This window comes from Callorhinus ursinus, unplaced genomic scaffold (assembly GCF_003265705.2).
Source record: "Callorhinus ursinus isolate GAN/ISIS: 27379988/994484 unplaced genomic scaffold, GSC_fseal_2.0 scaffold6, whole genome shotgun sequence".
In the NCBI taxonomy this organism is placed as follows: Eukaryota; Metazoa; Chordata; class Mammalia; order Carnivora; family Otariidae; genus Callorhinus; species Callorhinus ursinus.
Window position 1 is genome coordinate 10323833 of NW_027397068.1, and position 27086 is coordinate 10350918.

At 34.4% G+C, this 27086-nt stretch overlaps 1 protein-coding gene and 1 non-coding gene across 3 annotated transcripts in view; one reads left to right on the forward strand and one right to left on the reverse strand.

The window, feature by feature from the left end:
- Nucleotides 1-27086, reverse strand: part of RNGTT (RNA guanylyltransferase and 5'-phosphatase) — a 316476-nt gene that overhangs the window by 40229 nt on the left and 249161 nt on the right. For both annotated transcript variants that reach the window (XM_025862466.2, XM_025862458.2), the window contains one exon: nucleotides 11576-11642. In XM_025862466.2, coding sequence (XP_025718251.1) covers nucleotides 11576-11642 — 67 coding nt within the window. The remainder of the gene's footprint in view (nucleotides 1-11575; nucleotides 11643-27086) is intronic.
- LOC112819516 (U6 spliceosomal RNA) lies at nucleotides 9805-9911 on the forward strand. Its single transcript, XR_003206887.1, has one exon. It is a non-coding gene; the product is annotated as a U6 spliceosomal RNA (small nuclear RNA).

The following is a 27086-nucleotide window of genomic DNA, read 5'->3' on the forward strand; positions in this document are numbered from 1 at the left end:
TTAAAGATTTTATTTATTTATTTGAGAGAGAGAATGAGAGATAGAGAGCACGAGAGGGAAGAGGGTCAGAGGGAGAAGCAGACTCCCTGCCGAGCAGGGAGCCCGATGCGGGACTCGATCCCAGGACCCCAGGATCATGACCTGAGCCGAAGGCAGTCGCTTAACCGACTGAGCCACCCAGGCGCCCCTGTAATGTTAAATTTCTAATAGTTTCTCCAAACCTTATCTTTCATTACACTTAGCATAATTTGTGAATTTCTTAAACTACAAATTTGTCATTTTTACTTACCAGCAAATAATTCTACAGATAACAGAATTTTGGGATATGGAGAAAATGAATACTTAGATCACTATTTAGAAAAAACTACTTTAAGAGAATATTAGATTTACTTGACTGTATTTCTGTATTCCTGTTTCAGAAGATTAAAGATGCCTCCTATCCATGCCCCACAGTATTAATTTATGACATGATGTTACTTAATGCAGTAGTCTCAAACTTCTGAAGGTGCTCAAGGTAGCAACTTTAATATTGCTGACTGAAATGTTGGCAACATTTATTGATTTGTATTATCTAGCCTCAAAGGCTGTTACTGTTCTTGAAGAGCCAACAAAGACAACATCAATCTGGAGCTTTCCAAACTGCCTGATTCATGGTCATGGACACCTGAAATGGGTCTTTACTGTATTCTCTGCAATTGAGGAGAGGGGGTTGGTTGTTTTTTTGAAACTTTATTAGGGAAGAAGACATGTGAATATTCCTTCATAACTGACTACTGGAGAAATTATTTTTCTTCTTTTGTGGGAATAAAGTAAAAATATATAATTTCTAGATGTCTCATAGAAATCTAGATCAGAAATTGGAATTATTTGTTGGAAATATGACTTTAGCAATAGTCATTTTAGATGTAATCTTTTGTATTGAAATGGTTATCAGTGCCTTTGAAATTCAAGACAGAGAACTACTTTTTGGAAGTAAAATACTGGTAGGAAAACACAAGGGGATAAGAAGTACCATGTTATTTCCTTTCACCAAAATAGGAGGTCTACCACATTATAAATACCTAAACAGGCATGATAGCATTTACTTCTTTGAGAACATTTCAAAATTAAAAAAAAAGAATTGTTTATTCTTTTTCTCTCTAAACCACATTTAACAAGAACTAAGCTTTGATATAAGTCTGGTTTTTAACAAAAACTAGAAGATGCTAAAATAATTTCCAACATTTTTCTATAAAGTGTCTGGCTCAAAAGAGATTGAAAGTAACTGGAATTTTCAGCTAAGAAAAATGCTAACTTTCTTAATTGAAAATAATTTGAGAACTATATTTAAAATGTTCTCAGAGTAATGTATTCATAAAATCTACATTTCAAATAAAGCTACTGATGTTAATAATTTACAACTACAACCTTAAATTAGAAAATAAAATTAATTTATATTGCCTCAAAGATATCCCAACTCAAGATGTAATATATTTTAGAGAATAAAGTTTTAAGGCAGTAAATATGTATGTAATTAGAGCCAGAGTTTTAAATACCTTGATGACTTCATGGCAAATACTTAATGGTTAAAAAAAAACAACAAAGAACAAAAAAAAAAAAAAAAAACACCAAGCTCTTAGATACAGAGAAGAGATTGGTGGTTGCCAGAGGTGGGGTGGGGGTGGGTGAAATGGATGAAAGAGGTCAAAGGTACAAACTTCCAGTAATAAAATAAATAAGTTATGGGGATGGAATGCACAGCATGGTGACTATAGTTAATAATACTGCATTGCCCTTTGAAATTTGCTAAGAGAATAGATCTTAAAAGTTCTCATAATAAGAAAAAAAGATTTCTGTAACTATGTATAGTGATGGAGGTTAATTAGACATTGGTGATGATCATTTCACAATGTATACAAATATCGAAGCATTATGTTGTACAACTAAAACCAATATAATTTCATGTCAGTTATACCTCAACCAAATATACAACAACAAGAAGATTTGGTTTCCTAGGCATCCTCAATAATAATGGTAACAGACATATCTATTCAGTGCTTTTATGTCTCAGGCACTAGGTCAAATGCTGTGGATCTGAAAGCGTACAAGATACCGCCCAACTCCACAGGGCTTATAGTCTTGTAGACAAGTTTTCTAAGGACGGGAAGATAAGAACACTAAGCCTGAAACATATGTGACTACAGAGAGGCCTTAAGTGTTCCTAAGTTTTGGCAATAACATCGCCAAAACCACCTTGGTAAAAATGGCATGAGAACCGCTACTATGGAATACTTTGGGAACTTTCTGGAACCCTCGTCTGTGATTACTACGTGACTTGTAGTAAACAATGCACAACTCTCCAGAAAGTTACAACGTGGGCTCACGTGAAAACCCCGTAGGAACCCTGCAGCACTCTGGCAGCAAGTGTGCTGGACAAAAAGTTGTTGGCAACTTAAGAGCTATTGTAGAGAAGTACGAAGACTTTTAGGGTTTCTGTTTTTTTCAAACCTTCTTTCACTCTTTGAATCTGTTTTTAACAAAGGGAAAACCACATCTTCCCTTATTATGACATATGAGACACTGAAATTGTGCCTCTTCATTTAGAGTATTATGGAAAATTTAGCCATTATCCAACAAATAGGCTGCACAAATCTAGATCTGATTCCACTGCTCTCAAAATCTCACCCATCTCCATTTCTTTCTAATTTTTTCCCTAGGGGAGATATTACCTTTATTTCTCTCTCTATCCTCAAAATACATGAAATCACTTGGAAGACCGAGTAGGCGTGGAAGGCTCCCTTCTGTTCTTGAGAATTAGAATTTTTTTTTTAAAACAGAAAATAGCTTTACTTGGCTCCATAAAACATCTTAATTCATTTCTCATTTTTCTTTTCCTATGCTTTCCTCCTCCCTCTTCCCAGCAACCATATCTTCTCATTTTCTTCTCCCTCCAAAGCCACTCAGAGGGCTGTCATCAACCCAGGGGCAGGTAAGCTTCCTCAATATCATCTGCATTGCGTCAGTGTGGCAGTCTCCTAGCAGAAGCGTAAGGCAGCATTAGCTGGACAAGTCCTGCTCTGCAGCAGTGTTTGCCAAACTGAGTCGTGATCCATTTTCCAAGAGAGAAGTTAATTTAGTGGGTGAAGGCCAGCATTGAAAAACCAAATCAACAGAAAAATAAACAGAATAGACTGGAAACACAGCTATTGCATCACACTTTTGAAATTTCAGTTTACCCTCTCTGTGTATAAATACGTGTGTGTATGTGTATAGGATCTCAATGGAAATACATTTCTTACCTTCCTACAGGTCATGGTCAAAGTCTGGAAGCCACTAAACTAGAATAGTTCTAAGGGCTGCATCTTTATCTGATGTAATATTTCATATATTTTAGAAATTTAAAACATGGATGCAAAATATTTTCTTTTAGTAAAAAGTGTTGATCTAATAAATGTATTATTTTCTAAATTCAAATATTTTCTAAAAGATTGTCAGTCAGTAAATAGGTGAAATCAGTTTTCCTAGTGTTTTTCAGTCTTTTCACAACTCAGAACCCTCAAATACTTTACCTTTAAATTTAACCTTCCCTAAAAATTAAAACTAACAAGTTATTAGCCATCTCAAAAATATGTTTAAGTAACAAATGACAATCTGAACTCAATATACCTTAAAGAAAAAATATTCTATTTTTTTAATAGAGAAAAAGGCTGAGGGCATGGTATGAATTTCCAAATACGATTTCAAAAATGAAGAAGAGATCACTATTTCTTTGCATCTATTGCATATGCATACAAATGCAAACACCAATACTACATTTCCTTGGCCATAAAGAGATTTTTTAAAACTTCAAGCTCAGAAAGCTTAGAGTATGAGACTGTGACAAAGGGCACCCAGTTCCTCAGCAAGGATGGAACCAGGATCTAAGCAGGGAATAACTTAGCTGTACTGATCATAAAATAACTGCCTCAGACTAATGGTTGTATTCCTTACTTTTCACATACAGATGCTACATGGAATTCAGGTTAAAATATAGAGGACATTTCTGAGCCATTCTGCAGTGTCAAAGTGGAAACTGTCTGACTCAGCCTCACAGCCTCTCATACTTCTTGGGCTGTCAGAACTGAAAGAGGCAGCTAATACCAAACCCTGCAGGGAGGGGCAGCCCTGTGGCCTTGAGTCTTTCCATAACAACCTGAGTTGATTAAAAGTAATGCTGACAGGCTTCAGTCTGTCTTGGTTTTATGGATTCTGGCTGCTAAGTGGAGCCTCAAGGACTAGAGAGAAACCTATAAGAATAGCACCAAGATTTTGACTAGACTGTGAGATGCTCTAGAAAACAAAACAGAATAACAGTCATAAAATATAAACTATCACTTAAACTTGAACATGTCTATAAAAATAAGCTACGAGTAACAGAATTTATATATACACATTAAAATAAAGGTATTTCGTGAAGATACATGGAAATACCATCCCCTGCCCCCAACAAGGGACTTCTGAAAAACTTCTGGCAGCTTGAAAGTATACAAACAAGAGTTAAGCAAAATTTTATTTTAATCAAAACTTCGCTTTTTAATTTCAAAGACTGCATATAAAGGTATAATGAACTATATCTGTTAAGAAAACTCAAGTCCTGTAGAGCCTTGTACATTTAGAACCTTAATCTCAATAAAGTTAAAAGAAGTTAGTCTTGGATGAGGGTGAAATTTGCTTCATTTATAGCACAAAACCATAGCAGTGGGATATGTGAGACAATTCCCTTCTGATGCTGCATGACAACTTGTAGGGATGATCAGTGTTTTATTTAGTTTATTAGTTTTGTTTTAGGATAAAACAAGAGATAATCATGCATGTTTAAAATCGAGTTCTTCAGATGACAAACTTCCCCTAAAAACTTAAGTTTATGTTTTTAATACTTTTGGTTAATTGAAAAATTTGGAAAAACATATTTTATTCACTTTTTAGGGTTCTTAATTTGGGGTCCTTAAATGCCCTTAAAGAGGGCCCATGAGCCCTCTGAAATTATAAGTAGAAGTGCATGATTTTTCTAGAGAGAGAGAGTCCATAGCTTTCATAGGATTCTGAAAGGAATTAATGATCTGAAAAGAGTCACTGCCTTGGGTGAAAGTTATATACAAAAGGACTGAGCTTGTTTGAAAAAAGAACCTTCTGGATGACTTATGGAAGATGTTAAGAGATAAAGGTAAGTTGGAATAACTTCCCCTAAAAACACTGAAACGTGAAACAAGCATGAAGATGTACTAGTCTAAGCCTATTTAATAAAGTCACATGTTTGTACATATTTGTGTCTTTAGGGCTTGGATAAGACATTAAAACTAAAAGTGGGTAATATGGATGCCTGGGTGGTTCAGTCAGTTAAGTGTCTGCCTTCGGCTCAGGTCATGATCCCAGAGCCCCACATTGGGGCTCCTTGCTCAGCAGGGAGCCTGCTTCTCTCTCTGCCTGCCACTCCCCCTGACTGTGCTCTCTAAATAAATAAATAAATAAATAAATAAATAGAATCTTTTAAAAAATAAAATGTGTATGTGTGTAAGAATGGTTGTAATGACTCATGCTATTCATTAATAGTACAGATATCTCTTGTCATGCTATAGCAAATTTCTGAACTCATTTAACATTTGTCTAAATATTATCCATTTTGTGTTTTTATGTTTCTCTTTTTCATTCTTTATAAAATGGAGCTGCTTTTTTGAAATACAACTGTAACATGTCTCTAACAAAAAGAGCCTCTAACACCAAGCCACTCAAACTTAGTCCTGTGATGTTAATGAATAAGAATTCTTTTTCCTAAATATTCAAGTTAACAGTTTCCTATCTTATTTACCAAAAAAACTCAACCAATATGCTCTTAAGGAAATCAAAGCAGTTTCCATTTATTAAAGGTTATATCTGATATCTATGCTATACAACATAGTATCACTACATTTAGTTTAATGGGAGAAAGATGAACATAACAAGTATTGGTATTTCATATCCAAAACAAGTCAGGTGCAAGGCAAGGGAGGAAATGAACCTTACTAATGTCAAGCATTTAAGCTATGATTCTTTTATTGTTTTCTAATTAACTTTTAAGTATTCTAATTTGGTAAGGATCAATATAGCATTTTCCTAAGAACCATAAGAATTATGAAGGAACTTCAATGATTAATAAAGATAAGAAATCCTTTCACAGTTTATGAGAGAAACCTTTCACAGTAACATCAAAAGGAAAAGAAAGGTGCCCTAAAATAATGGATCTTTTTTTATCCAGGCATAAAGGGCTGGGTGATGGACATTAAGGAGGGCATGTGATGTGATGAGCACTGGGTTTTACATGCAACTGATGAATTACTGAACTTTACATCTGAAACTAAAGATGTATTATATGTTGGCTAATTGAATTTAAATTTTAAAAATTTAAATAAATAAATAATAAAAGGATAAAAGGGTTGACAAAGGATTGACCTCTGTCTGTCACTGAGCTTGTTAGGAAAGGCCTGGATAAAGAAAATGTTATGTCAATAAATCAGGTGAGTGACGGAGGAATTAACCTCATATGTACACTTAGACTATGTTTTTGAAACATGTAACTCACAAACACACACACATTGTACCCTTTCCTAAATATGTAATATAAGCCCCTCACTTTTTAGTTATTTCAGTTCTAATAAGAAGAAACGGGATTTTCCAAACCAACGAACAGAAAAAAATTAGGCTTTCAAAAATGTTCCTGCAGAAACTTATTAGGATTCCTATTCCAAACTACACTGATGAATTAGGTGAACAGAACAGAGAGAGAGGTTTATGAAGAAATCCTTGCCAACCTGTGTTCCAGGGATATTAAAAATAGAAGAAAACAAATGTATCTGAATGCTTGTCATTACTTAAGAAATTTGAAAAGTTCAAGAGGGTCCACAAGTTAAGATCCTGGTGGTGAACTTTTGAGAGCGTTTTGATTTAAATTAAATTAGTGGAGGTATTTAAAGAGGTGCTGATGCTATGGTAACTAAAATAAGATTTTTCATTAAAAATTGTCAAAAATGTTACTAAAACCTCCTCAATATTAAATATCTCATATGTCCTATTCAGGCTCAGTCTATTCTGAAAAATCCTTGTTTTTCAAAGCATAAAAATGTATCATATATGCAGGTAGAAAGGAATTTAAACTCACACCCCTCAACTGGAACAAGAGAAAACTCATACAGCCAAGAAACAAATGCGAAGAAAAATCAGAGAACTAAACAAAAAACATAAAACAAATTTCACAGGCTTGTAAGATAACATTAACAAAAAGTTATAGTAACAAAAAAGGATGATCTCAAACCATCCTTTTTATTAATTACTTTGAAGGTTCATAATATTATTCCATTTCTTACAAGAGAGCCTAGATGGAATCTAGGATTCAACCCTTAACTAATATTACTATAAAAACAGTTTTTGATGAAAGATTGAATGCTTTCCCTCTAAGATCATGAACAAGGTATGGATGGTCTGTTCTCACCATTTCTATTTAACTCTGTACTATAAATTTTAGTCAATGTAGTAAAGCAAAAAAAAGTAATAAAAGGCATCCGGATCAGAAAGGAAGAGAGAAAACTATCTTTATTAGCTGATGATGTAGAAAATCCTATGAAATCTACAAAAAAAAATACTAGCACTAATAATTGAGTATAGTAAAACTGCAGGATTTAAACACATACAAATTCAATCTTTTTATATACCAGCAATGACCAATCAGAAATTGAAATAAAAAATACTTTTATATCTAGAAAACTGTTTCTACAGTCAATGTCAAAGAAATTATTATCTATGTTTTCTCCTAGCAGTTTATGGTTTCAGGTCTCATATTTGTGTGTCTGGTGTAAGAAAGTGGTCCAATTTCATTACTCTGCAATGTAGCTAGCTGTCCAGCAACATCTGTTGAAGGACTGTCTTTTCACCATTGTATATTCTTGCCTCTTTTGTCACAGATTAATTGATCATATAAGCATGGGTTTATTTCTGGGCTCTCTATTCTGTTCCATTGATCTGTGGTCTACTTTTGTGTTAGTACTATCCTGTTTTGATTACTACAGGTTTGTAGTATATCTTAAAATCTGGGGTTGTGATACTTCCAGCTTTGTTCTTCTTTCTCTAGATTGCTTTGGCTATTTGGGGTCTTTTGTGATTCCATATAAATTTTAGCATTATTTGTTCTAGTTCTATGAAAAATAGTGTCCATATTTTGAAAGGGACTACACCAAAATAACAAGCTTTTGCACAGCAAAGGAAACCATCAACAAAACAAAAAGGCAACCTACTAAATAGGAGAAGAAATTTGCAAATAAAATATACAATAAGGGGTTAATACCCAAATATAAAGAACTTCTACAATACAAAAAAAAAAAAAATCCAATTAAAAAATGGGCAGATGACCTGAACAGACATTTTTCCAAAGAAGACATACAAATGGCCAAAAGACACATGAAAAGATGCTCAACATCACTCATTATCAGGGAAATACAAATCAAAACTACAATGAGATATCACCTTACCCCTGTCAGAATGACTAGACTCAAAAAGACAAGAAATAACAAGTGTTGGTGAGGATGTAGAGAAAGGGGAACCCTCTTGCACTGCTGGTGAAAATGTGAATTGATGCAGCCACTATGGAAAACAGTGCGGAAGTTCCTCAAAAATTTAAAGATATTATTACCATATGATCCAATAATTCCACCACTGGATATCTACCCAAAGAAAACAAAAATACTCATTCAAAAAGATATATGCACCACTATGTTTACTGCAGCATTATTTACAATAGCCAAGATATGAAAGCAACCTAAGTGCCCATCAACAGATAAATGGATAAAGAAAATGGGATACACACACCCCCCACACACACTGAAATATGACTCAGCCATAAAATGAGTGAGGTCTTGCCATCTGCAACAACACAGATGGACCCAGAGGGCACGTTATGCTGAGTGAAAGAAGTTAGAGAAAGACAAATACTATATGATTTCATTCATATGTGGAATTTAAGAAACAAATGAACAAAAAAAAAAGAAAAGAAACAAACAAACAACAAACCCAGACAACTGGTGGTTGCCAGAGGGGAGGTGGGTTAGGGGACGAGTTAGTGACACAGATAAAGGGCACTAAGAGTACACTCATTTTGACGAGCACCGGGGAGTGTACAGCACAGCTGAGTCGTTATACTTACACCTGAGACTAATGTACTACTGTATGTCAATTATATTTCACTGAAAACCTCTTCCCTATATTTATTTATACAGAAATTATGCAAAAAAGTCTTCATAAAAATGTTAAAAAATACTTTTATAACATCACAAATATAAAATATGGATAAATCTGTTAAAAAGGTACAAGGCCAATCTACTAAATCAAAATATTGTTGATATTAAAATCTAAATAAATCGAGAAATATGTGGTCATCATGAATTAAAAGATTCAATATTGTTAAGATGTCACTTCTCCTCAAATTCACCTATAGATTCAACATGATCCAAGTCAAAATTCCAGTGGGCATTTTTAGAGAAAGTGACATGATGATTCTAAAATGTGTATGAAAATTAAAGGAACCTAATTAGCCAAAACAACTCTGAAAAGGAACAAAGTTGGAGGATTTACCTGTGTCCATGACTTATTATAATGATACAATAATCAAGATATTGTGGTATTGGTGGAGGGATAGACATACCGGTAAATGGAACAGAATAGAGTCCAGAAACAGATTCACACATATATTGTGACACAACTGATTTTCAACAGATACAAAGGCAATTCAATGGTCAAAAGGATAGTTTTTAAAAAATGGTTTTGGTACTCACTACAGCAGCACATATACTAAAATTGGAATGACACAGAGAAGATTAGCATGGCCCCCGCTCAAGGACAACATGCAAATGCATGAAGCAGTCCATATTTTTAAAATAAATAAAATTAAATTAAAAATGGTTTTACAACAAGTATCTATGTGTCAAAGTATCTATGACATCTATGTGCCAAAAAGGCAGGGGGCTCAGCATTCCTCTTTATCTTGAATTTTGAATCATATACAAAACTTAACTCAAATAGATATTAAACCAAAATGTAAAACCTAAAACTATAAAGAGTCTACAGTACAAAGAAGAAAAATCTCTGTGACTTTGGTTAGGCAAACATTTCTTAGCTCAATACCAAAAGCATGAGCCATGGGAAAAAACTAATAAACTGAACATCAACATTAAGAACTTCCACTCTTTGAGGACCCTGTTAGGAAAGGAAAAGAGAAGAAATAGCTGGGGGGAGGGGGGGAAGCTGCAAATCACATATCTGATAGAGGACTTATATCAGGAAGATATAAGAATGCTCACAACTCAACAGTAAAAACATAAAAACCCAATTTTAAAAATGGCAAGATTTGAACACACACTTCACTAGAGATGCACAGATGACAAATAAGTACATGAGAAAATGCTCAACATTATTAGGCATGACAGAAATGCAAAATAAAACTGCAGTGAAATACCACTACATAACTGTAAGAATGACTAAACTTAAAAAGATGGGCCATACCAGGATATGGAGGAACTGGCACTCTCACACCTTACTGGTGGGAAAATAGTTTGGTCGTTTCTTAAAAAGTTAAACATACAACCGCCATTTAATCCAGCCATTGCCAACTTAGGTATTTACCCAAGAGAAACAAAAGGATATATCTCTGCAGAGACTTGTATACAAGTGTTCACAGTAGCCAGGAAGTAGAAACCACCCAAATGTCCATCAACAGGTGAAAAGGTAAAGAAACTGTGCTATAACCATATAATGGAGTACTACTCAGCATTAGAAAGAATGAGTTATTGGTAAGTGCAACAACATGGATGAATCTCAAAATAATTATGCTGTATTAAAGAGGCTGAGAGAAGGAGGGGGGAGAGAGAGGACAAATACTGTATAATTCCATTTATATAAAATTCTAGAAAATGTGAATTAATCTATGATGACACAAATCAGATCAGTGGTACTGGAAGGGAAAAAGGAAGGGCAGGAGTGAGGAATCTCAAAGAGGTACAAGGAAACTTTTGGGGGTGATGGATATGTTTACTATACTGACTGTGGTGATGGTTTCACAAGTCTAAGCATATCAAAATTTATATAGTGCTTTGGTCAAATTTAACTCATTACCATGGGCAAGAATATTAAAATAATCAATTCTCGGGCGCCTGGGTGGCTCAGTTGGTTAAGCGTCTGCCTTTGGCTCAGGTCATGATCCGAGGGTCCTGGGATCGAGTCCCACATCGGGTTCCCTACTCAGCAAGGAGCTGCTTCTCCCTCTCCTTCTGCCCCTCCTGCCTGCTCATGCTCTCTCTCTTGCTCACTCTCGCTCTCTCTCAAATACATACATAAAATCTTAAAAAAACAAATAAATAAAATCATCAATTCTCTGAAAAACTGAATTACTTCTTCAGCAGGGATACGCAAAAGCAAATGAAATCAGTAATTCAAATTCGTAATATTTTTGATATGTTGATGGTTATTTGCAGGTTTTTGATGGGTTCCGGAGAAGCGAACTACATCTAAGAAAAATATACTGGAAAATGAGCAATCATACCTTGATTTGTGCAAAGGGTCTTTCATAACCCCCAACATAGAGCAGACCAACATTCTGAGGAAGTAACCTACAAAAAAACAAAACAAAACAAAACAAAAACACATTATTTTGAAAATACTCTTCCTTATATAAGAAGCTTGTATAATCATCAAAATTTGTATAACAAATAGATACTGTGAAAAAAAATTGCAATTTTTCTTGTCTTTTTATCTCTATGAGATAGTAACCAGACAAGGAATAATCCTTTTTTTTTTAACTAATTTGGAAACAGATTATCACAGGAGGGTACTTCTTTGTTTTTGTTTCTTTGTTTATTCAAGTATAATTAACATACAGTGTTACATTAGTTTCCAGTATACAATGTAATGATTCAAGAATAATTCTTTTTTTTTAAGATTTTTTTTATTTATTCATTTGAGACACAGAGATAGAGAGAGAGAGAGAGAGAGAGAGAGAGCGCGCGCGTGAGCAGGGAGATAGGCAGAGGAAGAGGGAGAAGCAGGCTTCCTGCTGAGCCAGAAGCCCGATGTGGGGCTCAATCCCAGGACCCTGAGATCATGACCTGAGCCGAGGGCAGATGTTTAACCATCTGAGCCACCCAGGTGCGCCCAAGAATAATTCTTATACTTCAGAAAACAGTGGTAAATGTTGAGAATGGAAACTTAGAACAGTCTAACATATTAGTAATTCTAGCAAAATTACTACATACTGTCTCTGGGAAAAAAATTAAAAGAAGTCATGAATATATTTAAAAATCTTTAAGGATTCAATTCAAGAAACACTCATTGTACATCTCTGCTATGTACTACAGGAGATGATACAAACTTAAGTAACTCAGTCCCAAAATCTAACCGGAAAACCAGACACATAAATAAATAACTCTACCAAAAGGTGGTCTCTGGTAAGTGCTAGATAGATGATTTGCCACTTCAAAATAGTGGAGTAAGAGGGTACTTGATATCGAGGGAGCTGGAAAAGTTCAAATAGGTGAGATGTAGTTCTGCCTTAAAGGGTGGGTAGGCAAAGGGAGAAATTTAAACAAGTCCTGAAAATGCAGAAGATCTGAGACAAAAAGTAGACAAGTACGGTTAGAGATAGTGAGAGATAATTTAGTTGAAGATGAAAACCAAGGAAGTTTGGAATAAAACATGAAGAATGTCAAATACCATATCTTTATTTTATAAGCAATATGAAGTTATATTTCTATAAGATATACTTAGTTCTTATAAAAAATAAATACACATGAAAATAAAAAGCAAACCATACAGAGGGTAAAAATAATAATAATAATAATGGTTACCTTCTCTGTATCATCCTTCCATTCCTATTCCCACTTCAAAGAGATCTATCATTCCTGACTGCATTAAACAATGTGAATTAGGGGCACCTGAGTGCCTCAGGTGTTAAGCATCTGCCTTTGGCTCAGGTCATGATCCCGGGGTCCTGGGATCGAGAGCCACATCGGACTCCCTGCTCCGCGGGAAGCCTGCTTCTCCCTCTCCCACTCCCCCTGCTTGTGTTCCCTCTCTCGCTGTGTGTCTCTCTCTGTCAAATAAATAAATAAAATCTTAAAAACAAACAAATAATGTGAATGAAGAAACACCATTGTTAGAATTGTGCTTGTGGAGCGTATAGTGGTACAGGGTATGAGAAGAACATAATTAAACATTCTTGTGATTATCTCATTTTTCTTTTATCATAAATCTTTTCTCAATGAACACTGTGAGTAAATGAACACAACTCCAGTCTTAACCTTAATGTACATAAAGAATATGAAAAAAACTTTGCCTATATCCCTTGCCCAAAGCAACTAGGCCAAAATACATCTCCTCGGAGGCTAGGTAATAAAAATCAATAGCATTTCATGGCAGGTAAAAAAAAAAATGATCTCAAGGATGACTGTATATTCTATTGCATGAATCTGAGAATGAAACACTGAGTAGTATTTAAAGTGAACAAAAGACTACAAACTCAAAACAATCCCATGGAAATTTCTCAGTGTACCATATTGGTTTAATCATAAAAAATCAGAACACAAGATTATCATAACCATCCTTTTAAATTTATACTTAGTGACTTCAAAAATCCTACTTCAATAATTCCAGGTTATGCATTTCTTCATATTTTAACTTCTCTGAAAACTGGATGCCTCTAATATTCTATGATGTCTTATAATCACTGTCTCCAGGTGACAGGTGTGAGATGGTTCTGTAGTTACCTTCCATTGACTCAGTCTAGGAAGACTAAGAAAGCACACTTTCAAAGCACCTTAGACTTTATGAAATAAGGTAGATAGATATTCAATCTCCCAGGAACATCCTCTGCTCCTCGACATTCTTTAAAGGCTTATAAAGCGTTAAAGGCCACTAAAAGAATGTTAATAGCTGATTAACACAATCCTGATTAAACCAAGTTAGCAAAAAGCTACTTAAGTTTGGAATATAAGTGATACTTGTAGTAATTCATTTTAGCATGTTGTTGAAGCTCATAAACATGACTAAAGTCATTTGTTCACCCAACTATAAGTAGAAAGCATAGGCAATGTCTCTAAATCTCAACTGTGAAATGGAGAATTTCTTAGCCATCAGTTAACATATAAGAAATTAAATCTCTCACAAATCATTGCCAGTATCACAAATTTAATGTTAGTTATATATAGCAGTGGTAATTTATTTCCTATATAACAAATGTTCACAAAAACCTTAATAAACCCCCTTCAGAAGTAAGAATAGTCACTGTTCATACAGAAAGAAGAGAATAAAAGCTGGCTGACATTTAAAAATCAATATGCCTCTAATTACTATGCATATGCATTTCAGGAAGCTTGCCAATATACCATTTAGTGTGCCCCCCTTCTTCCAACTTGCCTATCTAACCACTACCTTTCCTTAAACAAGAAATTTCTTAAATATATCAATTATGTAGCATATACATGTTTCACTTTTTAAATACTGTTCTCTCTCATTCATGTACCTATTCTTACTTACCATAGATTATATTACCACCATCAACTGAGTGGGTTTTAATACACAAACAATGAATCATGGAACACTACATCAAAAACTTATGATGTAATGTATGGTGATTAACATAATAAAATAAAATTAAAAAAAAAATATGTACCATATGACAAAGACCTGCTATGCACAAAATAATTAACACTCTAAAAACACTTTTAAGATGGGACATTTCTTTAACCGTTCTTACCTTTCAAAAAATTATTTTGCCAAATTGTATACATAATTGTTGTCAAATAATAGACCATTTTATGGTGACAGGGTACTTGCATATAATACAGCAATCACACATTTTAAATCCCCAGAGTAGGACATTAATTCAGCATTGATAAGTGCATTCATATGCGTACGTTAAAATAGAAACCCTGACTCATTTAGTACCAGATAATTGCTTTGCCCTTAAGTTACATGAACGTTAACATAACCTTTATACAAATGCTAACAACTCCTAAAATATTTGCTTGTAACTAAATACTTGATAGTGTGTCTATCAAAGAAGAAAATAGCAGGGTACCTGGGTGGCTCACTTGGCTAAACATCTGACTCTTGATCTCAGGGTCATGAATTCAAGCCCTGAGTTAGGCTCCACGTTAGGCATGGAGAAAAGCAGCAATAAGACATGCTGGTGGGAGAATCAGGGATGGACCTATTAAGTTGTTTTTTGTTTTTTTAAGATTTTATTTATTTATTTGACAGGGAGAGAGAGCACAAGCAAGGGGAGCAGCAGAGGGAGAAGGAGAAGCAGGCTCCTTGCTGAGCAGGGAGCCCGACGGGGGGCTCCATCCCAGGACCCTGGGATCATGACCTGAGCCAAAGGCAGACGCTGAACCAACTGAGTCACCCAGGCGCCCCAGACCTGTTAGAGTTTTTGAAAAAGTAAACACAGGTAAAACTAATGTTCATTTTGCTTCAAATTCCCAAATACAAATATTAACAAATATCTATCCTGGAAAGAATGCTGTAAAGTTATTTCCAAAAAAGTTTCTCACATAAATGAAAAATAAAACTTGTCAGGTAACAGAATGAACATTATTTAAAAGGACCTCATTCACCATAACCTAATGATATATCAGATATAAAAAACTGCCTTAAATGGAAACTGAGTCTATAATTGCTTCAAATTAAAAAGTTAAAAAAAGGGTAGGGAATCTTTTAAAAATAAGAATAAGCTAAATAACTCAAAATTAACTATTCTGTCTACAGCCCATAATTACAATACTTACTAATAGATATATTTTTCAACTGCAACAAAATATCCTGAAAAAATGAACAGTTTGTTTATTTATTTATTTTTAAAACAGAGAGCATGCACACACATGCATGAGCAGTGGCGGGGTGGGGGTGAGGGGCAGAGGGAGAGGGAGAGAGAGGATCTTAAACAGGCTTCAAGCCCAGTACAAGCCCGAGGTGGGGCAATCTCACGATCCTGAGATCCTGACCTGAGCTGAAGTCAAGAGTCAGATGCTTAACCGACGTGGCCACCCAGGTGCCCCAAAATTTACAGTATCTTTAATGCTGATTTACATAAAATCCTACTTCTTAGAGAAACTGCATCCAATATATCTACTACTAGGAAAATGGAGAATGCAAATGCATTTAATATGGAATCAATAGCACCCTTTTGAATTTGAGAAAATGCATATTACTGAGAAGGCCTCTATTCTTTCAGACTCCTAGTAGGATGTAAATAACAGCAGCATATACCCTTAGGCCCAGAAAAAAACTTGGATGAGCCAATGAGCAAGTTTATTATTATCTTTAGAGACTTTTCATAGCCTACACTTTTTCTATTCTGGTTTACTTTCTAAACCCTAGTACAGGCATAACAAGTGCTCTGGACTTTTGTTAAAACAAAACAAAACACCACCACTACCACCACCAATACCATGTTTAAGGAATCTGCATGCCAACAGAAATAAGTTACCTAAAAATGAAGTTTGGTTAAATGAAGTATATATTGAGTGAAATAAGTAACAAATAATAAATAAGACTAGGGAAGGATAAATACAATGCAGAAGCAAACAAAAGAAAATTGAATCATTTTGCAATGGTATATAAGAAGAAATGTTGAGCTTTCAGTATTCAGAAAACAAATATATCTGTAACAATATTATTATCAGACAGAAAAAAGTCAAGGTAAAAAGTATTACTGAGGTAAAGAAAGATATCTCAGAATAATAACAGGTTCAACTTGTCAAGAAATTTATATGCATCAAATAACAGAGCTATAAAACATATAAAACAATTAACAATGTACATGATGAAATTAGACAAATCCATAATCATAGTAGCAGTTTAAACTTTCCTCTCTTAGTCAATGATGGAAAAAACAGCACAAAAGCAATAAGAATATAGAGGAACTCAAGCAATACCATTAACAAAAATATATAGGCACACCACCCAACAGTTGCACAATACATGGACCACAGAATATGCATACACAGAAAATTTATAAAAAGTGGCCATATGCTGGGCCATGAATCAAATTTAAAACAAAATTATTTATTTATTTATTTATTTATTTATTTATTTATTTATTTAAAAGATTTTATTTATTTATTTGACAGACAGAGAGATAGCAAGAGAGGGAACACAAGCAGGGGGAGAGGGAGAAGCAGGCTTCCTGCTGAGCATGGAGCCCAATGCAGGGGCTCCCATGACCCCAGGATCCTCCCATGACCCCAGGATCCTGACCTGAGCCAAAGGCAGACGCTTAACAACTGAGCCACCCAGGCACCCCAAAAACAAATAAAATAATTTAGATTACAGTCTTTAAACACAAGAATTCAGTTAGAAATCAAGAACATAAAAATAACCAGAAAATCCTCATGTTTAAAATGATAGAAATACATCAATAAATAACCTACAGGACAGGAAATCCCAAAGAAAATTATCAAATATTTTTAACTAGGTAACAAAATAACAATATATCAAAACTTGTAAGATACAGCTAAATCCAACTTAGATAGAAATTTATAACCCAAACTGTATATGTCAAAAAAGAAATGCTGAAAATCAGTGAGTTACACAACCACCTCAAGAAATTAGAAAAATACCACTAAATTAAACCCAAGGAAAATAGAAGAAAATAAGCTGAAATTCATGAATAGAAAACATACACTAGGTAGGATTAAAAGATTAAAAACTGTTCCTTCTAAAAGGATTAAATTGATAAATCCCTAATGAGACTGACAAATAAAAGATAAAGCACAAATAGTATCAGTAATAACACAGAAAACAGTCTATTTACACCCTTACACTAAACAAGTTTGAAAATTGAGACTAGAAAAATTTCCAGAAAAATATAGTGAACTAAAACTGACATAAGAAAAAACAGAGTATCTTACTTATCCTACTGTAAAAATTTTTAATGATCTCCCCAAAGAAAGCAAAAGGTCTAGACAGATTCTTCAGCAAACTCTACCAAATATTTAAAGGAAAATTAATTCTAATCATATACAATTTTTTCCAGAAAATAGAAAAAGAAGGAATATTTATATTTTAACAAGTCAGGATAACTCTGACATTCAGATATGAAAAGGCAATATTGATCAAGAGAGAATAAAAAGACAAGCAAGAGACCAGGGAAAAATATTTGCAAGAGGGCTTTTATCCAAAATATTAAAGAACTCTTAAATCTCAACAATAAGAAAATGAGCAACCTAATTAAAAAATGGCCAAAGACCTAAACAGACATCTCGCTAAATATATATATGGCACATAAGCATAAAAAAAGATGCTCAACATCACAAGTCATTAGGGAAATGAAAATTCAAATGAGATACCACTATACACCTATTAGAATGGCCAAAACACAAAACACTGATATCAAAGTATGTTAGTGAGAATGTGGAGCAACAAGAACTGTCATTCATTACTGGTAGAAATGTAAAATGTAGAAGAACAGTTTGGCAGTTTCTTATAAAACTAAACATATTCTTACCATATGATCCAGCATCACACTCCTTGGTATTTATCCAAATGAGTGAAAAACTTATGTCTACCTAAAAACCTAACAGCTAGGTGATGATAATAACAGAAGAAACTACATGCTGGGAGAGAGAAGATATATGGGAACTCTCTATTTTCTGCCCAAATATTTGGAAACACAAAACAATTCCCCAAAAAACCTTTTTCTTTAAAAAATGCAATGTTGACAGTACAAGAAAGGAAATGTGTAGGTCAATTTCTCTCATGAACAAAAATGCAAAAAGGAGGAAGAAAAGGAGGAAGGGAAGCCCTAAATAAATGAAATGAGAGAATATATCATGTTCATGGATAGGAAATCTCAGTGTTGAATATACTTAATGCAATGTTAATAATCCTGACAGAATGTCTCTGAGAAATTTAATAAGCTCATTACAAAATATACATGGGAAAGCAAAAGAACAGAAATATAAAAGATTCTCCTAAAGAAGAACAAAGTAAGGAGACCAGCTCCATTAGCTATTACAACTCCTTACAAAGCTTCAGCAATAAAAAAATATGTGGTATTAGCATGGGACAGGCAAAAAAGCCAGTGGAATATAGCAGAGAATCTAGAAACAGACCTACACATAAACAAACACTTGATTTATTAAAGGTGGCACTGCAGGCAGTGGAGAAAAATCTTGTAAGTGTAGAAGGAAAATAAACTTGGGTAAATTCCTCTTTGATTTTAATGTGGCAAAAGAAAATATTGGTAAATCATATATATAAAAATTTCAACAAACCATCAGGGCAAAAATAGCATAAATAAAGTCAAAAGATACCTGACAAACTATGGGAAAACATTTGCAACAACACTACAGAGAAGAAACTAATAATTCTATTATTAAAAACTCTCAAAAACTGAAGGGGAAAATGGCCAAAAACCTGCTGGAACAATGAGAAAAAGACATAAAAAGGACACACACAAAAGGACATTAAGAATATACAAAAATATTCAAACTTACTTGTAATTAGAGAAATACATATTAAAACAGCCCTAAGATACCATTTCCAACCTATCAGATTGGCAAAAATGGAAACATATGCACAATGCATTCTGTTGGCTAGTCTGGGGGAAACAAAAGTTCTCATATACTGTTGTTGAAAGAGCAAACTAGGACAATGGTCATGGAGGGACACTTGGCAGTATCTAACAAAACCACATATGCACTTAGCTTTTGACCTAATAATCTCTCTTCTAACAATCTGCCTTGAATATACACCTCCAAAAACTCAAAAATACACATGTACAAGGCTATTCACTTGCACACTATTGGTAGGCAAAATATTGGAACAACCTAAGTACACAGCAGAGTAGTTAAATAAGTTATGGTAAATCCACACAATGGAGTAATATGTACTGTAAAAAATAATGAGGAAGATCTCTAATTACTGATAGGGACCAATTTCTAAGATATACTTACTGATAAGTGAAAAAGAAAAGTAAAAAAAGATATATAGTATGTTACTCTTTGTAAGACTTTATTTATTTATTTATTTATTTTAGAGAAAGTGTGCTAGCAGGGAGAGGGGCAGAGGGAGAAAAGTAGACTCCGCACTGAGCACAGAGCCTGACACAGGGCTCGATCTCAGGAACCTGAGATCAGGACCTGAGCCAAAATCAAGAGTCTGATGCTTAACTGAGCCACCCAGGCACCCCTATAGTATGTTATTCTTAATGTAAGAAAGAAAAAGCACTAGAAAATATTTATGTATCTGTTCATTTGTGCAAAAAGATTTCAGGAAAGCTAAAACAGAAACTCTATAAAGATTGTTTTCCTGTAGGGGCTAGGTATTATGGTGAATGAAGAAGGACAATTTCATGAGAATACCTTTTTGTAAAGTCATGACTATTATATATTTTTTAAGATTTTATTTATTTATTTGAGAGAGAGAGAGAGAGTGCACGAGCAGGGGGAAGGGCAGAGGGAGAGGGAGAAGCAGACTCCCCGCTGAGCAGGTAGCCTGATGTAGGGCTCGATTCTGGGACTCCAGGATCATGACCTGAGCCGAAGGCAGATGCTTAACTGAGCCACCCAGCTGCCCCAAGTCATGACTATTATAACCATGATAATGTTTCATTCACCAAATAAATAAATAAGTAAACAATCAAAATCAGAATGTTGAGGGAACCCAAAATGGAATAAAAATAATTGTATTACAAATGAATAACATCCCACATTAAGGAGGATGGGGATGAAAAAGAACTTAAAGTAACTTTAGAAAACAGTATTTTGACTATATTCCACAAGGCTACAGGTAGAAAGAACTGTACACAAATATAGTCCTTGAGCTAAAATTTGTTTCTCACAGGGGTATGACTTAGTAATTCTGAAAATGTTATATGTATACTAGGATTTAACAAACAAATAAATATATCATGGATAAGGAGATGCAGGTTTCTCACTGTACAGTTACATATAAGCAAAGGGGAAAAGCTAGAATTAACATTATGATGCTGGATTAGAATCAGAAGTATTAGCAGGAATTTACAGCTTTTAATATATTCACAGATGGATAAAGAAATAAATATAAATGTGGGTGTAGGTGCATGTTAGTATATGATACATTCCTAGCTCTGACAACTGAGAGGGCCTGTAATGACATAAGTAGCAATGACTAGACTGAGGACCTAGGTTTTTCTATCATTCACCAAACACACACACTACACACACACTGGGGTCCTTGGAGAAATAGCTGATTCCTGGCCTGAGGGGAAAATATAAGAAGAACCTGGAACATCTATGGAACTAGAAAGTAAGGAAGTGCTGAAAAATAATGAGAGAATGTCAAAAAGACATAGAAGCCAAATTGAAGAAGTTCTCAATGGCCAAAGCCAAAACAATAACATAAAATGAGAGTACTGGATTATAACCCATAGAATAAAATATTCTTAAATCCTAACTAATATAAGCAAACATATGGGGGAGGGGGGACAGTTCTTCTTTAGAGTAAAATCCCCACTGATACATTGCAAAAAAATGAGGGAAATTGAAATTCACCATTATTTGAAATATTCACCAAATCAAAATTGAAAAACACCACAGTGATGATTATTGCAGGCAAAAGCCAATGAAAGATGTTAGAATTAGAAGATGAAAGTATGAGAAACGTGATATTTGCCTAGTCTCAAAGCTTCCTCCCTCAGAAAACACTTATTAATTACAAAGAAAATACAGCAACTTTAGAGAAACTCAACCAAGTAACCAAATCTGACATCACAGTAGTAAGATTTATCAACATGCCTTCCCCAACACCATAAAACACACTGAGAAAGACACAGTATCACTTCCATGGTGTTCCTGCCAAAAAGTACTGAAAAAGATCAAACTAACAGACAATACTTGACCAGTATTTTCCAAAAAGTGTCAAGTCATGAAAAACAAAAATGAAGTATTGTAACAGATTTGATTAAGGAGACATGAAAACTAAATGCAATGTGGAATCCTGGATGAGAAAAAGAGTATTAGTGGTGAAACTGACCAAATTTGAATAAGGAATGTAGTTAAGTTCATAGTATTGTACTAACATTCATTTCCTGATGTTGACAACAGGGGAAAACAATGTGAGAGATATAGAGGAATACTCTGCACTATTTTTGGAACTTTTCTATATGTCTAAAATTATTTTAAAATAAAAAATTTTAAAAACATACCATGAGATAACATGAATGGAGCTACAGGGTATTACACTAAGTGAGTCAGACAGAGAATGATTTGATTTATATGATTTCACTTATATGTGGAATCTAAATGAGTGATGGGTATTAAGGAGGGCACTTGTTATTATGATGAGCACTGGGTGTTAGGAATGAATCACTAAATTCTACTTCTACAACTAATACTACACTATGTTAACTAACTGGAATTTAAATAAAAACTTGAAACAAAAAAATTAATTAAAATAAATTTTAAAAACAAACAAAACAGATCCTTAAATACAAAAAACAAACTGATGGTTGCCAGAAGGGAGGCAGGTGTAGGGGGATGGACAAAATAAATGAAGGAGATTAAGAGGTACAAACTTCCAGTTATAAATAAGTCATGGAGATGAAAAGTACAGCATAGGGAATATAGTCAATAATACTGTAATAACATTGTATGGTGATTACACTTACTGTTGTGAGCGCTAAGTAATAAGTAGAATTGCTGAATCAGTATATTGTACACCTGAAACTAATATAACATTGTCTGTGCATTATACTTAGAAAGCAAGCAAGCAAGCAAGAGACAGCCTGTCCCCCACACCATACCCAAGTTAACTCAAAATAGATGGAAGAACTGAATGTAAGACCTGAAACCATAAAGCTCCCAGAAGAAAATATAGACGTAAGCTCCTTAACATCAGTCTTAACAGTGATTTTTTTGACACCAAAAGCAAAGACAACAAAGGCAAAAATAAACAAGTGGAACTACATCAAATTGAAAAGCTTCTGCACAGCAATGCGAACAATAAACAAAATGAAAAGGGAACCTACAGAACAGGAGAAAATATTTGCAAATTAAATGTCAAATAAGAGGTTAATAACCAAAATATATAAAGAACTCATACAATTCAACAGCCACACACAACACAAATCCAATTAAAATATGAGCAGAGGAACTAAAAGACATACAGATGGCCAACAGGCACAAGAAAAGGTACTGAACATCGCTAATTATCAGGGAAATGCAAATCAAAACCACAATGAAGTATCACCTCACACCTGTTAGAATGGCTATTAAAAAACAAAACAAACAAACAAAAAAACTACCCTAAAACAAGAGATAACAAATGATGGAGAGAAAGCAAAGAAAAGAGAACCCTTGTACCCTGTTGCTGGGAATGTAAATTAGTACACCCATTATGGAAAACAGCATGGAGGTTCCTCAAAATATTAAAAATAGAACTACCATATGATCCAGGAATTCTACTTCTGGGTATATATACCTGAAAGAAATGAAATCGCTATCTCAAAGAGGTATCTGCACCCCCATGTTCAATGCATCATTATTTACAATAGCCAAGACATGGGAACAATCTAAGCGTCCATCAGTGGATGAATGGATAAAGAAAATGTGCTATACATAAAAAATGGAGTATTATTCAGCCATTACAAAAAGAAGGAAATCCTGTCAATTTCAAAAACATAAACCTCAAGGGCATTATGCTAAATGAAATAAGTCCTACAAAGAAGACAAATACTATATGATCTCACTTATACGCAGAATCTAAAAAAACCAAACTCACAGAAACAGAGAACAGAGTCACTACCAGATATGGGGGTTGGGGGAAATGGATGAGGGTAGCTAAAGTTACAAACTTCCAGTTATAAAATAAATAAGTTCTGCAGATGTGATGTACAGCATGGTAACTATAGTTAATAATACTGTATTATGTATTTGAAAGTTGCTAAGATAGTAGATCTACAAGTTCTTATCACAAGAAAGAAAATTTTATAACTATGTGAGGTGATGGATGTGAACTGAATTTATTGTAGTGATCACTTTACAAAATATACACATATCAAATCATTATGCTATACTATACACCTTAAACTAATACAATGTTATATGTCAATAATATCTCAAAACTAGGAGGAGAAGAAATGCTAATTTAAAAAAAAGACACTGAGAGACTGAAAGAAGCCACTGAGTAGAAGAAATCTGTAACACACATTATATCATAAGTTCTAAAACACACATACGTATATGTTTGACTACTATGGGTAATCACCCCAACTATGCAAATGCCTTTATATAATATGTTTTATAGGGAGAGAGAGGAATGAAAAAGAATGAATTTGCCCACATCATGGATAAATTTCAAAATCATGACACTGAGCAAAAGAAGCCAAACCTAAAAGAACATAAGGTTGCATTTACGTAAGGCTCAAAAACAGGCAAAACCAAACCGTGCTTAGATATCCATACTTAAGTAATAAAAGTATAAAGAAGAGAAAGGGAGTAAGTCTGGATAGTGGTTATCTTTGGTGGGAAGGAAAAGTTTGTGAATGAGAAAGAGCATGCTGGAGGCATCTAGGATGCTAGAAAATATTTTCTTTCTTGTCCTGGGTGGTGGTTAAATGGGTATTGGTTACACAAAATTTCATAAAACTGTACATTTTGTTTTATGTACTTTTCTGTATATTTTCTTTCATAATATAAGGTCTTAATATAAAAATCACAAAGAAAAAAACAAAATAAGCAATCAGGAAGAGAGTGAGAATGACTCCTAAATGAGGGGGTACAATATTAATTGATAAGTTAACATATTTTAATATTCCTGTATAAACAGATGAGTATTTTAAGAGATGAGCTCCTAGAGAATCCAAAAGTCACTCATCTCTTCCTTAGTACTGGAGCTACATATTCTATGGCATAAATATAATTTGAAAACAGGACTCCTATATCTGGGCATAATGGTAGTTTAAAATTGAAGAAAAGAGGGCGCCTGGGTGGCTCAGTTGGTTAAGCGACTGCCTTCGGCTCAGGTCATGATCCTGGAGTCCTGGGATCGAGTCCCACATCGGGCTCCCTGCTAAGCAGGGAGTCTGCTTCTCCCTCTGACCCTCCCCCCTCTCATGCTCTATCTCATTCTCTCTCTCAAATAAATAAAATTAAAAAAAAAAGAAAAGAAATATAACTGATTAAAAATATTTAGACAAATTTTCCACTCCCAGACAAGACAGAGTCACAAGAACTGGACTAGGTGCTAGTCCTACTAAACAACTAAATATACAACGTTATACAGTGTTTTTCAGAAATTGGACAAGAGGGGCGCCTGGGTGGCTTCAGTTGTTAAGCATCTGCCTTCCATTCGAGTCGTGATCCCAGAGTCCTGGGATCGAGCCCCACATCGGGCTCCCTGCTCCGCAGGAGGCCTGCTTCTCCCTCTCCCTCTCCCCCTGCTTGTGTTCCCTCTCTCACTGTGTCTCTCTCTGTCAAATAAATAAATAAAATCTTAAAAAAAAAAAAAAAAGAAATTGGACAAGAGACAGCACAGGTCAGTGGTACCTGAGAGAAGTAAAACAAATCAAGTCATTCTCACCTCTGCCCTAGCTTACTTACTACCTGGAGTTTTTATACCGTGGTGCAAAAACGGGAAAATCCAGGCCTATAAAACCCAAAACATTTACTATCTGGTCCCTTAGACAAAAAAAACTGTCAATTCCTATTCTAAAGAAAGAAAGTAAATGTCCATAAAGACCTGTATCCAACTTTCACAGGAACTTTGTTCCTAATAGCCAAAAACTAGAAACATTTCAAATGTCCATCAAACAACATGGATGAACTTAATAATGAAAGAAGTGGGGGGGGGGCACATATTATATGCTTCCATTTGTATAAAACTCTAGAAAACTAATTCTCAACAGCAGATCAGTGGTTGCCAAAGAAGGGTGTGGGAAGAAGGAGGGATTAGAAAGAAACAGGAGGAAATTCTGGAGGGTGTTGGAAATATTCATCATCTTATCCTGGGAGTGATGATTTCACACATAAAAACCAAACAAATTGTACACTTTAACTGTGTGCAGTTTATTATATATCAATTATTCCTTGATAAAGCTGTAAAAAACTGTACAAACTTCATCTTCCAAATTTTGTTTAAATATATTTAAAAAATAAAGTCTACAACAGTTCACAGGCCATACAGCAAACTGAGCCCACAAAAAATTCTAAATTGATCCACTCTGATCATTCTAAATGAATAGATCTGTTATTTGAAGAACTGCTTGTGTGAACATGAAGCAAATAGTTTAAAAGTGGATTTTAACAGGGAAATCATTACATACATATAGCTTCCTGCCTCGTTTGTTATCTAATGATCCTAAACATTATTCTGTGGCTTACTTCTACCTACAAAAGAAGAGACGGGAGAATGACTTATGTGGGAATTAGCTTCAAATATAAACATCTGAAATCAACTGAATCATCATCGTATCCATAAATGTTCATCTCCTTGACAATGACACCATGATGGATGTATGTGTAAAGCACATTTGTTAAAAGGTTAAACGGAATAAAAGCTTCATTTCCTGTACTGGAAAATTCTGAATTTTCTTTTCTTTTTTTTTCATTCTGTTTTTGTTGTACTAGCTTCCCATGTATACTTTGGACAAGAATTTGACTGTGAAGTCCTTGTTTTCCCCTGGGAAAATGTAGGAACATTATGTTAAGAAGCCATTTCTGCAGGAAAAGAAGTACAAAAGATGCTCTGGAGAGTAGAAACAGAGAAATTTAAGCTGACTGGATATAATTCACAATTCAATTTTTTCAGTCTAAATTATAGCACCATGTCACATGTTACCAGCTATTTCAATAATAGCTATAATCAATCAAAGAGAAAAATGTTGGTGTTGTTGTTTTAAATCACAGACACCAAAATGACTGAGATTGTTATATTCCACATTGAAAAGAATTACTGCAAATCTGAATTTCAGCTTCATTGAGCTCTTTATAAAATGCTGACTGACACATGAACTATAACCAAAAATACAAAGAACCGCCTAAGTGTCTCATTGATAGAATACATATTAAATTGGTCTT